Raw genomic sequence first — 15637 nt, 5'->3', positions numbered from 1 at the left:
ATACTATTATGTTTTGGCCAAATAATTTTAAAGATATAGATGTATAAAGTTGTTTCCAACAAACGCGCATATGCAACATGGATAATAGAACATAATTTGAACTCTTGTTTCAGCTTGGACCGTCCCACAACCACGGTCGCCACTACCGCTAAGGGTATTTCCATAAGAGTTTCTCAAGATGAGCAACCAGAGAATCAAAATATTAAATAATAACTAGTGTACCTTTGGCTTCATGTCCTGACTCTATTCATGGCTGATGGTATTTCTTATGCTTCTAAGATTAATTCTACCAGCACACAAAATATCCATTGTAATATTTCACCAGGGATTATTCCATAGTATCATATTTATATTTTTCATGGGGAAGCACTTAATGGTGTAGACAATCGGTAAATAAATCCTTTGAATGTACCACAACTTAACGAACTACAACTCAGTGGAGGTAACAATAGATAGTAGTGATAACCATGACACATGAGGACTCTCTGATAAAAAATATCTACATCATAGCTAGTCGGGATGACAATGAGACCGAGATAAATTCCTATATACTTTTATGTTCTTCAATCAATCACCTCTACGGTAAAGCAACAACGGATGAAAGTATAAACCAAGAGATAAGTCTATTCTAACGATCTTTGTTTATGTCGGGATGCACACTTCAACTACGAAAACGGATGAAACTAGTCACTCTCACGTGGTGGATTACGTAGGTCGGACAAGGTTGTCACCACCTGCCAGCTATCACAAACAGTTCGTGGGTCTAGGTATAATTCAAACCAGGCTACAAATACCGCGCTTAGGAAAATATCGCAACAAAAGTAAGCATAAAAAATTCGTACCGCAACATGGTTGCTGGGATTGGAGTGTCCGATTTTTTGTTGGGACATCGGACGTCCTACCAAGAATTAGCGTTAAAATACATCAAAACTTAATTGGATTTTTTGTCTAATGGTTTTGTGGGGAGCATATTCTGCTCTTCGATTGAGTCTATGGAATACCGTGAAATCATATATTTTCCTACAGCACATTGTACATATTAAAAAATTATTTTTTTGGCCGGGAAGGAGGGAGTGTCCGGCAAGAGGACCAAAATACCCTTGGTGCAGGTCCCACCTGTCAGCCCTCACTGTCTCTTCCCCCTCCATGGACCTCCCCAATGCACCGTCCGCAGCCTCCTTGTTGGCGGGGACGAAGATGCCGAACCCACACGCCTTTGCATGTGAGTTCCCAATCAATTGACGCGCTCGCCTTCTCTGCTCACAATTCTCCCCCACCATGCCATCGACGACGGGACGCAGCTCGGACGGCCGTGGCGTCCGACGGCGGCTGCTGCAGGAAGGCCCGTGGGCTCTGGCAACACCCTCTCTGGAGGTCGGGGCCGGGCGACGGGGGCGCCGGTGCTGGAGGTCGTCGGGGACGAGCAACGGTGCGGGTGGCAAGAAACAGGAAAACGGCCGGGGAAATACCCTGCTCTGGTGCAGTACTGCATTGCAGTGACTGCCACTGACGCGTGGGCCCAGCGCTCGGATGGCCCACGCGTCAGTGGTAGTCACTGCGCGTGCCGGACTGCACGGGCCCGGTGCGGTGGATCACAGCAGCTGGCTAGGAACTAGGATGCCCGCGGACGGACCAGACCAGAAAATGCCGAGGAAGCAAAGCGACCGCTGCACTGCAACCACAAAACGAAGCGAGGGCAAAATCGTTCATTTACCAGGCAACCTCTCGAAGAGTGCATTGTGTGCTGCACAAATCCAAGTTTTGATGATATCCCACGGACAAAAAAACAACTTAGTTTGGATGTTCTAACGGCACGCATCCAATTTTCGCCCTTGTTCTCTTACCTCCAAACTCCCAACTTTGACACTATGCAAAAAGAAGATTCCCCATCACATCAAACTTGCGGTACATGCATGGAGTACTAAATGTAGACGAAATCAAAAACTATTTGCACAGTTTTGTTGTACTTTGCGAGACGAATCTTTTGAGCCTAATTAGTCAATATTTGAACAATAATTCACAAATACAAACAAAACGCTACAGTGTTGCTACAGTAATTTGGCACCTCCCAAATTCGCGAAGTAAACAATATTTTAGGTGCATCCGGTGATTGCCTCTGCAATGCTTTCAGAAATGCAATGCCACGCCTGCGACTCTGCGGCTGCGGCGCGCTGTCTAATCCGTCGTCTGCCGCGGCGGATCGCGGTCCAGGAACTCCTTGACGGTGGCCGGGGACGCAACGGCCGCCGCGTCGCTGGAGGCCCTGGCGAGCAGCAGGTGCGCCAGCCTCGCGGGCTCCCGGCTGCACCCGCCGCCTCCCCCGCGGTTGTAGTGGCGGATCCAGGCGTCCAGCCTCCGCTTCTCCCCGTCGCACTTGGGGCCGGCCACGCCGACGACCCTGGCCAGGAACCCGTCGGCGCCGCTGCAGTCGCACCCGCCCGTGCCGTCGTCGCCGTCGCCGTCCGGCGGTGGCGGCGGCGACAGGCCCAGCAGCGCCATGAGCCAAGCGATGTCCTCCTCGACGACACCGCCGCCGCCGCCGCCGTCGTCCTGTTGGATGCGTTGGTCCTGTTCGGTGTGGGCGGTGAGGAAGTCCAGCGCCGGGCCGCTGCTGTCGCGGCTCGCGGGCGCGCTGGGCGGTGCCGGGTCGAGGAGGAGGAGCGGGGACGCGGTCGTCATGGTGTCCGAGAACGGCGACGCGTCGGGTTGGCGTGCCGTTGCCGTCGCCGGAGCCGCCGGCGGCGGCGGCGGCGGGTCCTGCCTCTGCTCCTGATGCTGCTCCGCGGCCAGCCGGTCTTCCACCTGAGGAGCAGGGGACGAGAGCTCTCGGCGTCAGAGAGGAGGGAGGACAGCTCGTGTGCGATTGAAGAAGAGAAGAGAAGGTGAGAACGGCTTGGGGGTCCGTTTGGGTTACCCACCCGCTGGAGGGAGGCGAAGAAGCCGTCGTGCCGGGAGAAGGGCCGCCGCCGCATCGTGCCGTCGCCGGGGACTGGAGGCGGGGCGCCGCCGCGCCGTGGGTCTGGGTCGGTCCTTTGCCGCCAGCGGTCGGGTAGGTCACGCGAGTGGAGATTGGATTGGAAATTGCCAGATTGGAATGAACCGTTTGTTTGTTTGCTTGCCTGGACGGCCGCTGGAGTCAACAAATCATGCGCGAACCGATCGACTCAGATGTTTGAAATTTGAAGTGACAACTTCGAGTTAATTAAAATTAAAAATGTATCAATGAGTTGTTCGAAGATCTCGAAAGGTCAACTGCATCACAGTTTACTAGACACGACACAACACAGCAATCTGCATCTGCTCCCGTTCCTCATCAGTTCCTCAACAACAAACAATGGCACAACGGTGGTATCAGCAAAGAGGGCACGCTGGAGCTCTCAGCCGCATCAATGGTGGTTCAGCTTGCACGGCCTCCGCAACCCCGGCGGCGATCTCTGTCTCAGTAGTACGTGCAAGATCCATAACCTGCAAAGAAAACGTGACATTCAGGTATCAGATAACACACGGATTAAGATTATCACCATCTCAGAGCTCGCGGAGCCCCAAAGGAACCGGATCAGTTCATCAGTGACTTACTGGGGTCGGACTGGACGACGAGCGCGGAGCTGTTGAAGTAGCAGTTCCAGGGGTGTCGGCCGCTGTAGGCGTAGTAGAGGTTCATGGCGACGGCGGCGCGGGAGACGAGGCTGTCCGGGTAGTAGCACGGCCCGCCCTTCTGGATCACGGCGCAGCTCACCTGGGAGCACGCGTAGTCGAGGTTCTGCGCCAGGATCTCGTTCGACGCCGACGGCTTGGCGATGCACCACGTCTTCTGCGCCGCCGCGACGCCGACGATACCGCCTGCGAAGCAAAATCAGCAGGCAAGGTCAGGTAGATCTTGGCTATCAACCAGGACCAACCAACGGCATCTCTCCTCGCTGGCCAGGCACCGGCCAGGATGGCGCCGACACGCTACAGAAAGTCTCAAACGGCATACCCTTTTCAGTCTAAATCTAGATGAACTAGTTGCCCACAGCATTATAGTTATAGGACATGAAACTTTTTTCCTATTAATTTCTGGTAAGAAAAGGAGGAGGAAAAAGGTCTTGCAGAAAGTGGGTTTCAGTTTCAGAGATCCAAGAACCGAGGGGGGGAAATCTCAGACAAAACCATCAGCTAGAAGAACTAGGAGCTAGTTGAAGAAGAACAATCGGTGCTGGATCATCTACTAGTAAAAATGAACATGGGCTAACCTGCGGTGAAGCAGAGGAGCACAAGACCCAGAGAGAAGAGCAGGAGCGACGCAGACGGCTGAGCTCCTCTGCCCATCTTGCTCCGCGGCAGGCTAGGCACCAAGCTGGAGCTGGGAGCTTGCGAAGGCCAACAAGACGAGAAGAGAGTCCGATCAGATTGGTTGCTTGCGAAGGCCAACTCTGCAGAGGGAGGGGTAGCGAGCTGGTTTATAAGAAAAAGGAGATGCCACTATGCCAGCTTGATTGCCTTGTTGAGTAGAGTAGGTGACACTGCTTGCTTGCTGGGATGGTCATGCTCCATGCATGTGAGTGACTGTGTGAATTTGAGACTGACACAGGTCTCTGCCTCTCTGGCTTCAACCCAAGGCAACCTACCATGTGCTTCAGCACAGCAGGATAACAAATCTTGTCTGATCTGGGTTCTCTTTCTCCTCACACCTCAAGTCCGACTCTGCAGTGAACCTGGTCCCAAAACCACAAATCTTGGTTGATCCACACACGAAGGACATTTTGGCCCACGTTGACCAGCTCGTGGTCCTTGAGTTCAGTGGTTTCCTCTGTCCCCATACTTTGTGATGTATGCTAGTCAAAACAGGACCAATGAGAACAAAAGGCACTGCTCCTGTTCAAATTCGATTCAGATTTGAGTTTGCAGTCTTAGGTCCTGTTTGGTTCATGGACAATGGGACTAAAGTTTTAGTTTTAGTCCCACTTTAGTTCATGGACTAAAGGTTATTTGGTTCTAGTGACTAAAACTGACTAAAGACAATAAATACTGTGAAAAAAGGACCATGCTGCCCTCCCACCAGATGCCCCTCCCATCTTCTTCCTGGCGCTATTTTCCGGTGGTGGCCCTCCCACCAGATGCCCCTCCCATCTTCTTCCTGGCGCTATTTTCCGGTGGTGCCAATCACCTGCTTCGCTCCAGGCGGGCGGGTTGGGGGCAGAGGAGCAGCGGTCGGGTTGGGCGTGAAGGAGCGGCGGGCGGGTTGGGCACGGAGGAGTGATGGAGCGGCGGCCAGTTTTAGCAGGGAGGAGTCAAGGAGCGCCGGCCGGGTTTAGATGCGAAGGGGCGGCGGATCCGGCGAAGGAGGGCGCAGGGACGGTCGGGGAAGGGCGCGGGGTCTGCCGGTGGGGGTGGGAGGCCTTGGGGGCGGCGAATCCGGCGGGGGAGGGTGCGGCCGCTGGTGGTTGGGCGCGGCCGCCGACGTGAATGAGGGCTCGAGCAGCGACAATTGTTGGGGTAGCGTAGGAACCAGCGAGGGAGCCTATGGGTCTGCCGGCGAGGGTGGGAGGTCTTGGGGGCGGCGGATCCGGCGGGGAAGGGCGCGGCCGACAATGGTGGGCACCGCCGCCGGCGTGGTGGATGGATCGAGCGGCGGTGGCGGCGGGTTGGGAGAGGACGAGGTGGGAACGGTCGGGGGTGGGTGCGGTCGGGGGAGGGTGCGGGAGCAGTGCGCATCAAAAGTTGGTTTTAGGAGATTTTAGGAGGGGTGGGAGGATGAAAGAGTTTTGAACCTCCTAAAGTTTTTAATCCTTTTTTAATCACTCTGACAAACTAGTCACCTTTTAATTAGGAGGTGGTAACCAAACAGGATAATCATGTCTTTCCTTTTGTTGTACAACAGCGCGGTGTGGGAGCATGTTTGCGTATTTAGAGCCATCCGTGGATAGAAACTCTGGGTAGCAAGGAAAACAGACATGAAATGATGCATTACTCCCAGATCAATGTGGCCATGTGGGTTCCATAACTATGTGATAGATCCAGAAATCAGTGCCACCTCCTGTCAGTAAAAGATGTCATCGGGCACTTAACATACCTTGCTTTGCTCCTTGTTCTTGACTTCACACCTTTTATGTTCGGCTTTGCTACCCGGCAACCAGCAACCTATCTTGGTCGGTAGCTATGTTCTGAATAGAATCATTTTTTATGTCTTGGTTATGTTTGCTTTCTAGCCTAGAGGAATTTGCCAAATAAAAAGTACATGTGATTTGTGTGTTACTTTGTTTAACCATTATATTCATTCATTAATCTACAAAGCAGGACCCTAAATCCGGCAATCATTTTTACTATTGCTAGTGCAGCAAACCAAACATCCTCATATTATCAGTATTTTGTCCATGGCCTAATCTTGATCATGCCAAAAGTTTCGTTGGGTTTGGGCTCAAACCAAATAAGCCTGAGTAACAGCATAGTCAGAAATTTGCCATTAGCTGAAACTTGTCACGGTGACTCTCTACAGCAATCAGATGAGGGAGGACATCCACACCGTAGGGAAACAATAATCAATCAATTGATGTGCGTTACTATTACCTTCATTGAGATCCCGAAGCATGTAAGAACTGCTTAGCTGATCATATTTTATGATGAACAATGCAGCCGACTGCTAAACCCATCATCATGCGATTAATACTTATGAGTGTACACAATGCAAATCAATGTTCAAGAAAGAGATGCTCCTATCCTAGAGACGTCTCCATATACTCTTCTCCTAATGTTGGCTACAATCCTATCTGCAACCTGGACATCAGTTTCTTCAGGATTTTGGATCTTGTGTCCTTTCTTCAGATCTTTACGGTCCTTCAAAACATCTGAAACAGCCTGTGCTTTCTGTAATATTGATTTCTTCTTCTCTATAGCATCATCTCCTTCCTTGTCCCTGTAACTGCCAGGTAACTTTGTGGAATGTGGTACTGCACGCATTAGATCTGTCAATTTCTGAACCAATTTGACTAAACCAAGCCGCTTGAGCTCTTTCTTAAGCATCCGGTAAGTGATGTACTGGGGCACAATCCCTCTCTCAAACATATGCTCAAACTCCGCAAACGCCTCTTCAAACTGATGACGCCGGCAGAGCAAATGTATCAGCATGGTGCTGGTCGCAAGATCCGCCTCAAAACCACTGTTTCTCATCTCCTGGAGCATTTGCAGTGTTAATTCAAGCCGGTTCGCTTCGCAGAACATCTTGACGAGAAGGTGGTAAGTGAGACGGTCCGGCGCATAGTCATTGCTGACCATCTTGCTGTAGAGATTCATCCCCAGCTCAACACTGTGATTCCTCGCAAAGACCATAAAGAAGTAGTTGTATGTCCTTGCAGTTGGTGAAATGCCCCGCCCCAGCATCGCCTTGAGTACTCTACTAGCCCCAGCAAGGTCGCCATGCTTGCAGTAGCCCAAGACGAGGGAGTTGAATGTCGAGATGTTCGGCGCGACACCGTAGAGGGGAAATTTCTCGAGCACCTTGTGTGCGTCCCCGAAGCGACCTGCCTGTGCGAGGGCACACACGATGGGGTTGCAGGTGAGCAGATCGGCCTCGATCCCCTCCTCCCGCATCTGGTCAAGGAGCGCCATCGCCTGGTCGGGCTGCCGCATGACGCAGTGCGCGCCGATGAGGGTCCCATACGTGACCACCGTCGGCCGCACGCCGGCGTGGCGCATCGCCGCCCAGAGCTTCTCCACCTTGTCGAGCCGGCGCGCGCGGGACCATCCGTTGAGCAGGACGTTGTAGGTCCGCACGTCGGGCGCCCACGCAGGGTCCTCGCGCCGGAGCTGCTCGACGAGCTGCGCCGCGGCACGCGGGTGGCCCTCCTTGCAGAGCGCGTCGACGGCCAGGATCAGCGGGGAGACCTCTGCGGCAGACGAGGAGCCATCATCGCCATTGCCATCGATAGCGACGGTGTAGCGGTCGGGGTGGCCGTGCAGGAAGCGGAAGGCGCGGACTGCGGCGGCGGTGCGCCCGAGGCGCGCGTAGCGGCGGAGGAGCGATGCGAACGCGGCGAGGGGAGGCGGCGGGGAGGAAGGAGGCTTAACCAGGAGGAGGCGCCAGGCGGCGGCGAAGAGGCCGCGGGAGGCGAGGAGGGAGACGGCGGTGGCGGCGCCGGCCCATCGGGCAAGGGCGGGGATCGCGGGGTCGGGGAGGGTGGGGAGCGCGGGGCGGAGGTGCTGGAGTATGGTGGGCGTTGCGGCGATGCCGGCTGCTGGGAGGAGGCGGTCAGGGTCAGCCCCGCGGAGGATGGAGAGCACGGTGGCAGCAGAGGTGGCCGCGGCGGCGGGAGCGTGGAGATGCATCGGCTTGGAAGCCATTTCCAGTTGCCTCAGGAGTCAGGATGTCGTGGGTGCAGCAACATTTGCTACTGCTTTACTGCTTATGCTACCTGAGAAAAACAAATTATGCATTTAGTCGTCATGTATCGAATGGACGGACATGTAGACAGTAATTTTATCAATATTACTTACGCAGTTGGTGTTGGATAGAGCGCGAACCCCAGATCTGCAAGGTAGCTCACGCTTGATCGACACTAACAAATGCTGAATATCTTGTCAACGTTATAAGAACAACAAAGATTGACAGTGCCACATCGTCTCCATTTCAAGAGCCATACCGGGTAAAGCAAACTGCCTAGCCCTACAAGTGTCGCAAATCAATCGGGTGCTCCTTAGACCACAAACTGAAGCCTGCAAACAGATTAGGCAAACATATTTGGATGCAGGAAGTAGGAACTAAAAGAAGGAAAAAACCCAGAAATGAAATTTTGCCAACATGTGTACAAGGTTGTAGCATGATGCTGAGTTAAGCAATCAAATTCATGAATTGTAGGGATTAAACAAAGTGCTTCGGCCTTGTACAATTGAATTATTTGCTTCATGCTATCAGAGCATGATAAAAAAAAATCGGTCAAACTAACATGTTGATGGCTGAAAATCTGCAATGAGCAGTGCTACACGGTACACTTGTCACTTGCCAGTTAAAAAGAAAATATGAGTAATTATCACCATAGACTACTGCTCAGTTCTTTGTGATTTTCTCTATCAGCTTATCTATTTGTGTTATGGACAACTTCTTTGGCAAGAAGTTCAGGCGCAGGAATAAGAGTCCATTTAGTTAAAAGTAGTTTGGTTTAGATTCAGTTTAGAGATATACTTGGAAATTAGTTGGAAGGTTTGTTAGGGCCGACTCATTATATAAGAGTCCCGGCTGCATAACTGCACTCAAGCAAGAAGTAGAGGAATTAATCTCAGAGCCTCCAGCGTGAGGGTGAAATATCCATCTACCTCGAGCTATATCTATTATCAGTAATCTAGCCATAACGGCGCTGTTCGGCTGGTGCATGGCGGCGGCTGCTGCTGCCTGCTGGTGCGTGCTGCTGCAGCTGCTTGCTCTCTGCCGAGCAGCAGCAGCCAGCTGCAAAGCAGCCAGCCGAATAGAGTTAACATCTCTGGTATGAGGTGGGACATTCTTGGCTTTGGCTGCCGCCTCTTCCACCTTCCCAAATTCCCCTGCGCGCCGCTAAACCCACCACTTCCCAGCAGCCATAGGTGACGACAACTTCATCACCAAGGATGCGTTCCAGGAGGCTGTCGACCAGATGTTTAATTTAACACATCAAGGAATTTGTGTTTCACCACTCGGGGGGTTTTCTGTGTACTGTTGTATGTTTTGCATATTCCTCCCACTCTTATTTAAATGCAGTCATAACTTCTTTAATTGTCTTTTTAAGCATAGACGATGAAAAAAAAACTGCAGGTTGATAGGAGGCAAGTACCAACTTACAAGATTATCATAAACAACTGGCTTCTCACTATCCTTCAGGGCATTGCAATAAGCATCCTCTGCAAACTCCCTAAGAATAACACCTGCAGTTACAAGTGTGACTGCAACATAATTGAAATTACAGAAAGGTTGCAAGTATCAAATGTCAGCAGGTAGTCAAGCCGATTCATGTCTATCTAGACCTTGTAAATGCAAATCATCAACAAAATGGAATTCAAACCAATTTCTTCAATAACTAAGTCACAGAGTTTTCTGACCAGTCTATGAATTGTGAAGGAAATGTGGTCAACAAATGCCAGCAGAACCAAAACCCAAGGTTTCAGAAAATACTTTGCATTCTTAAATAACAACATGCACATGTGTGTTGAAGCTCAGTGCCGAGCTAGCAGGTTCAGAAAAGCTCACTTGAATGATGAACCCGAGACGACGGGGGGGGGGGGGGGGGGGGGGGGGGGGGGGGGTTCGGGGCGGCATATCGCAAGCAGGCAGGCAAATTCTCTGCTACTTCCACATCCAGCAATCCAGTAAATAATCCCCAACATTGGCCAAACATATCGCAATCGACCATGAATTACTACCAAATCCTAGATAGTGCGCTCTGCAGCTTATTTATCTGTTTTGACACGAAATCAAATTGTCCTCCAACTTCACTACGTGGAATCAGTAAACACAGAGGTGGGATCAAACGGGATGGATCATCAGGAGAGGGGCGCATTACATACGTCCAGGATGCTAACGTCTGAGCACCTTGAAGTTGGAGGCGTTGCCGTAGCTCTGAGGAAGAGGAAGTCCGGAAGTCCTTGAGGCTTCAGCACCTCCTCGACCTCGATGGGAAGCTGGTCCGCACGATGGAGACCGGGGAGGAACCCTCGGGGGAATGCGCGGTGGGGAGGCACGTCGCGGCGGCGTCCGGGTGCGGGCTGTCGGGGGGCTACAGCCCGCGCTCCCCCTTTCCCATTCCGACGGTAGCCCGGCGGAGGGCGGCGCGGAAGAGGTGTCGGGAGTGGGATGCGGACTGGACGGTGTTTCGTCTACCGTCCGCGGGGCGGACGGTAAATGAAATACCGTCCACCCCGGGCATCTCCTGTCCGTTGGTTGGTTTGGACTTGTGCGGCCTGGATTGCCTGCAAGGTAGCGAGGCCCATTAGCCGCCTTCCTTGCGCGCACGGCCGCTTGCTGGGACGGCCGGACGGGACAGGGAATGGCCTGTTGCTGTCTGCGGCTTTGCTTTTGTTTCAGCAGTTGAGCTACAGGAATTCAGAGAACTGAACTCTGAACATGCAAACCCAGAAGAGACCAGCTGATGAAATCATTTTCTAAGGGAAGGTATCAGGGCATCAGGCACCAACTAAAGTCAAATCCAGTCATACATTATACATACATGGAAAATAGATGAAAGATACTTTTCTCCGACAGAAAAGATTAATAATGCCATCTCCTTTGTGGTGGCTATACATCACATACGGTTTAGGGGCCCTCATCTTCAGGCATCATATCAATCACCAGAAGAGTTCATCATTTCTTTTAATTGCAACAGCGATACAGCATTCACACATTTGGCCTATGTCCAAAGATTTCCGTCTTTTTTTTATGGACAAAATTTCTGTACAACAAACACACAAACGTCCAGCCTCCAGGCGTCAGCTATAAACTGATGAAACCAGCAACTTGAGCTGTACAGTTTCGTATTGCAACACTGCATCTCTTTCATAACTATTGCCAAGGGAAATTCTTTGCAACTTCTCGTGTTGTTATCTGTGATGGGCGGCTTTGTACAGAAGGAATGGCTACAGCGAGGTAACACCTCAAGATGCTGCAAAAGCATACATGCTTGCTTCACCCTTCCGTGGCGTGCTTCAGTTCTGGTTACAAACGACATGGGCAATGGCCGTCTGGATGATATGGTTGTTGGCATTTTCGTGCGGTCCATTTCCTCACCTTCTGGGATGGAGTGCCCTAGGTTTCCATTTATCAGCATCTGATAGGGCACGCTGTGAGTTCACAGCAGAGAGTGATTCCAGTATTACGTCTCTCATATGAGCAGCCGCGGTTTCTCCACGCCGTGTTGCCAACTCCAGATACGTGAGAGACTTGACCTTGTCTCCTGCCTGCATATAAGAGAGACATCATCATAAAAAATGGATGCCACTGAGTCACAGGTAAATGCATGGATGTTCTCTTGACATTGAGGAAGCAAAATTGCAAAAACAGTAATAGCAACTGGTGTGAGTTCCTAACTTCCTACGTAATGCAAACATAAAACCTATTATCATCTTTTTACACCAGTATGGGGTGTAGTTACTAGCTAATTAGTTAACATCTATGTTTAGGCCATTCACATTGCCTGAATCCACCCAGAATCTAACTTTCTCTACAGGAATTAGGTACAGCTGCAGTGCTGCTTTTCACTTGACCTTTTTACAGTATTCTTTTGCAACTTAAGACATAGCAAGTCAATGCCAACATACTGCAGTGCTGCTTTTCACTTGACCTATGTAGAGTATTCTTTTGCAACTTAAGACATAGCAAGTCAATGCCAACATACTGCAGTGCTCCATAGCAGCTCCTAGGAGCGTTTCCAACCCCAAGAGATCAAGCGTTACATCCTCACCTTGTGTGGGCAATATTTACAGACTGGGATGCAGCAATATAGTGGAGGAAAGATGGAACACAATATTTCTAGAGAAAAGAACAGTTCTAAAACAGAAGTATGCTATTATGTTAATTATTTTTTGAGGCAAATGAATCCATACTTGGCATTCCCATCAGAAAGAGAGAAGCAATGACATACCGCACAGAGTTTAATACCACACTCATAAAGAGCTTTCTTGTGACCACAATCAGCAGCTAGTTGCAGCCACCTCTTAGCGCGCACTGGATCCTGTGCAAGCCCTTCACCGTAACTATAACACAGGGAAATGTTGTACATGGCTCGTACATTCCCTCCCTCTGCAGCTCGCAAGTACCACTTTGCCTGCATTAATAAGCTCATCTCAGCTTTACAAAACATAGCCAAACAAGTACATAGTATATACACCTAGAGTACTACAATTCTACAAAGAAGATGAGAGGAGCCTGCTGCTAATCTGGTATCTGCTGGTTAGTGGTTACAGTATATCATGCTTGATCCTGGTGATATTGTCGGATTTAGTGACCGGCAGTCCACCTAGGGGGTACCCAGATGGTTGATTTGTAGGCAGAGAGGATCGCAAGACCATGAACTTGATGGTAACGCAAAGCACAAAACACAGAGATTTATACAGGTTTAGGCCGCCAGTGTAGCGTAATACCCTACGTCCTGTTTGGAGGATTGTATTGCGCCCTGCGCTCGGGTGTTTAGGGTTCGTATGGTGGGATTGGATGTCCTCAAAGGGGTACCCCTACCTCCCCTTATATACTCCGAGGGGTAGGGTTACATGGCAAGTCCCCTAGTCGGTTACTATAGATGGGATCTAGTCGGATTACAATACGTGGCGAGCCCTAGCCGGACTCTATCTTCTGCTTTCTTCATCAAGTCGGGCCGGCCCATTAGTGATCGGCTGCGCCCTCCATGAGGGTACCCAGGTATCTATAACCGTCAGATATAATTCTGATTACCTTGGTAGGGTGAAATCCAAACAAGATAAACAGCTAATTTCTCTCAGTTTAGTTATTAAAGAACTTCAACGGAGTCTGGTAACCCCAGCATCATCAGAACACAATGTAAACAGTTGTTTAATAATAGAGGTTGTCAAGACCTAACCTAGTTTGTAAGATATGTGTGCATCAGGATACTGTAACAATGGATTGCATACGTGGTTCGAGAATTGAGCACAATTAGAGAACCAGAATATTTCTTTTATAGGAAAATTATTCGAACTGCAGGTGTGCAACATATCAGAGGTATCTTACAGCTTCCTTCTGATTACGCTTGATCCCTTTCCCATTCTGCAAGCAAAGGCCTAGGTTGTATTGAGCACGAGCATTGCCCGCTGATGCTGATGGATAAAACCATCGGATGGCTTCCTCAGCCTTGTGTGGATCAGCTGCAGAATTATTGGCAGCGATATCAGGTCTGATGCTTGAGACAAACAAGAGGAGTGGTTGCTACCAAACGAATAACAAGCTTGAGTAATCTGATCAAGTATTGGTTGATTCTTTATTACTTTGCAAAGTTTAGAGTAGGACCTAAATAAACACACTAAAGTTTACTAAATGAATGGCAAGAGACAAAGGGCACAGAGCACAGCCAAAGCTTCCCCTAAAATATTGAATGATTCTAATTGCGCTGGGAACAAAACTAATAATGCGCATGGAATATAAGAGAATTGGAAACAAGCCTAATCCGTCCTGAATTCCGAATCTTTCTACAACCACCTAGAACAAAACTCCAAGGGGATAGCTAACTGCCCCGGAAGCCAAATCCACGATACCTTCGAGGTAGGAGACCCCCAGGTTGCACATCCCGACGGGATGCCCCAGCTCCGCCGCGCTCCGGTAGTACTCCACGGCCTCCCGCCGCCGGCCCTCTTCCCAGCACATCAGGCCGGCGTCCACCATCGCCGCCGCGGAGCCCAGCCTCGCCGCCCGCCGGAACAGCCCCAGCGCGCGCTGCCGCTCCGCCTCGTGCAGCCCGCCGCCCCCGCGGGCTGCGGCTCCCGCGACGGGGCCGTGCTTGACGCGCCGGCCGTACGCGTGCAGCGCCGCGGCCTCGCGGAGCGGCCGCAGCGCGTCCCGCCACGCGCGGCACGCCCGGCTGGCCGCCGCAACGTCGGAGGCGCACGCGGCCGCGAGCGCCCGGTGGACGAGCTCCGGCGGGAGCGCGGAGAAGTCCGCGCCCTGCGGCGCCGGCGTCGGTGGCGGTGTCGGTGGCGCGGGCGGGGGCGCGTGCTTCTTGGAGTAGTGGCGGCGCCGGCGGCGGCGGTGCGGGGACGGAGACGCGCGGGGCCGCGAGGAGAAGGGCGGCGGCGAGGGGGCCGGGGGCGGCCAGGTCTGGCTCGCGTCGTCCATCGAGAGAGCACAGCAGAGCCGCGTCGCGTTGTGGGGAGGCGGCGGTTTCCGTGGCTCGGGGGCTGGGTGGAGGACGCGAATGCGCGAGTGGTATGTGAGCGGGGCGGGGTCTATGACTGAGGAGGAGGAGGGGTCAACGGATTCGTGCGGGTTTGGAGGTGGGGCGTTGGTTGGATGGCAGGTGGGGCTAAAACACGTCGTTTGGGCCCTGTGACAGTGACTTGTCGCGGCAGCAGGGTGGGCTGGGCTATTTTTCTACTCCAGTACTTGTAAGCTTCTTTGACATCCGAGTCACCACTTGCTGCTCTTGACGCATCAAAACATTTTATTTTCCCCTTCGCCACGCTTTAAAACAAAACTAGAAGGTTTTTCTTATAGTATACTCCCTCTGTTCTGATTTATATGACGCTGTTAGCTCAAGTTTGAGCTAAGCCACGTCAAATAAAAAAAAAGAACGGAAGGAGTATCTAAGTATCGATCGACTATAAGTCTATAACAAATTAACAACATTATCAAGTATTCATGTGTTACGTAGCTACTGTTGGTTAATATAAGTAGGCCATCCTACAAATATGCTTCAAATATACTGTGTACGTGTACGCAGGGGCGGATCCAAAACGGAGCTGCACCCCGGGCTAAGTTGCTGAATCAGCACCAAAACAGTCGAATCTTGCCTTATAAACCTCCTTTTATTAGGCTAAATACCACATATGTTAAAGGGACTACATGGGCTCGCCCCGGGCTGCAGCCAGGGTAGCCCGGGCCCTGGATCCATCCCTGCGTGTACGGAGTAGCAGGTAGCAGCACCCAAATAGTATAAACAATACTCCCTCCGTTTCAAATTATAAAATTTTTATAGGGATA

At 51.4% G+C, this 15637-nt stretch overlaps 4 protein-coding genes across 7 annotated transcripts; all 4 read right to left on the bottom strand.

The window, feature by feature from the left end:
* Positions 1-1934: 1934 nt before the first annotated feature.
* Positions 1935-3044, bottom strand: LOC117862577 (uncharacterized). The gene is made up of 2 exons (XM_034746070.2): positions 2919-3044; positions 1935-2802 (listed from the first exon to the last, which is right to left on the bottom strand). The coding sequence occupies exons 1-2, from the start codon at positions 2970-2972 to the stop codon at positions 2176-2178; spliced, it is 681 nt and encodes a 226-aa protein (XP_034601961.1). The 5' UTR covers positions 2973-3044; the 3' UTR covers positions 1935-2175.
* A 127-nt stretch (positions 3045-3171) lies between these two features.
* Positions 3172-4551, bottom strand: LOC117862578 (glucan endo-1,3-beta-D-glucosidase). Its single transcript, XM_034746071.2, has 3 exons — positions 4233-4551; positions 3577-3840; positions 3172-3465 (listed from the first exon to the last, which is right to left on the bottom strand). The coding sequence occupies exons 1-3, from the start codon at positions 4306-4308 to the stop codon at positions 3440-3442; spliced, it is 366 nt and encodes a 121-aa protein (XP_034601962.1). The 5' UTR covers positions 4309-4551; the 3' UTR covers positions 3172-3439.
* Positions 4552-6508: 1957 nt separating this feature from the next.
* On the bottom strand, positions 6509-11027 carry LOC117864390 (uncharacterized). 4 transcript variants are annotated; one of them, XM_034748478.2, is made up of 5 exons: positions 10507-11027; positions 9785-9867; positions 8616-8688; positions 8470-8541; positions 6509-8387 (listed from the first exon to the last, which is right to left on the bottom strand). In XM_034748478.2, the coding sequence occupies exon 5, from the start codon at positions 8314-8316 to the stop codon at positions 6676-6678; it is 1641 nt and encodes a 546-aa protein (XP_034604369.1). In that variant the 5' UTR covers positions 8317-8387; positions 8470-8541; positions 8616-8688; positions 9785-9867; positions 10507-11027; the 3' UTR covers positions 6509-6675. The 4 variants fall into 4 exon arrangements, with proteins under 4 accessions (XP_034604369.1, XP_072151097.1, XP_034604364.1 ...); XM_072294996.1 differs by having other exon boundaries at positions 6509-8383; XM_034748473.2 differs by having other exon boundaries at positions 8470-8688; positions 10532-11027.
* A 252-nt stretch (positions 11028-11279) lies between these two features.
* On the bottom strand, positions 11280-14886 carry LOC117864391 (F-box protein At1g70590). Its single transcript, XM_034748479.2, has 4 exons — positions 14197-14886; positions 13676-13809; positions 12576-12758; positions 11280-11892 (listed from the first exon to the last, which is right to left on the bottom strand). Exons 1-4 carry the CDS (start codon positions 14771-14773, stop codon positions 11719-11721), a joined length of 1068 nt encoding a protein of 355 aa, XP_034604370.1. The 5' UTR covers positions 14774-14886; the 3' UTR covers positions 11280-11718.
* Positions 14887-15637: the final 751 nt, after the last annotated feature.

Source organism: Setaria viridis, chromosome 7 (genome assembly GCF_005286985.2).
Source record: "Setaria viridis chromosome 7, Setaria_viridis_v4.0, whole genome shotgun sequence".
Classification (NCBI taxonomy): Eukaryota; Viridiplantae; Streptophyta; class Magnoliopsida; order Poales; family Poaceae; genus Setaria; species Setaria viridis.
This window is presented reverse-complemented; position numbering and strand designations above follow the sequence as displayed.

Bases quoted from the DNA above. Each gene is read 5' to 3' on its own strand.
- LOC117862577 (XM_034746070.2), bottom strand. From the start codon at position 2,972: ATGCGGCGGCGGCCCTTCTCCCGGCACGACGGCTTCTTCGCCTCCCTC. The intron at 2,803-2,918 runs GTGGGTAACCCA...CCTGCTCCTCAG, and splicing joins TCTTCGCCTCCCTCCAGCGG to GTGGAAGACCGGCTGGCCGC.
- LOC117862578 (XM_034746071.2), bottom strand. From the start codon at position 4,308: ATGGGCAGAGGAGCTCAGCCGTCTGCGTCGCTCCTGCTCTTCTCTCTG. The intron at 3,841-4,232 runs GTTAGCCCATGT...TTTGCTTCGCAG, and splicing joins GCTCCTCTGCTTCACCGCAG to GCGGTATCGTCGGCGTCGCG. The intron at 3,466-3,576 runs GTAAGTCACTGA...TTTTCTTTGCAG, and splicing joins CGTCGTCCAGTCCGACCCCA to GTTATGGATCTTGCACGTAC.
- LOC117864390 (XM_034748478.2), bottom strand. From the start codon at position 8,316: ATGGCTTCCAAGCCGATGCATCTCCACGCTCCCGCCGCCGCGGCCACC.
- LOC117864391 (XM_034748479.2), bottom strand. From the start codon at position 14,773: ATGGACGACGCGAGCCAGACCTGGCCGCCCCCGGCCCCCTCGCCGCCG. The intron at 13,810-14,196 runs GTATCGTGGATT...ATAATTCTGCAG, and splicing joins GGGGGTCTCCTACCTCGAAG to CTGATCCACACAAGGCTGAG. The intron at 11,893-12,575 runs GTATGTCATTGC...TCTTATATGCAG, and splicing joins GTGGTATTAAACTCTGTGCG to GCAGGAGACAAGGTCAAGTC.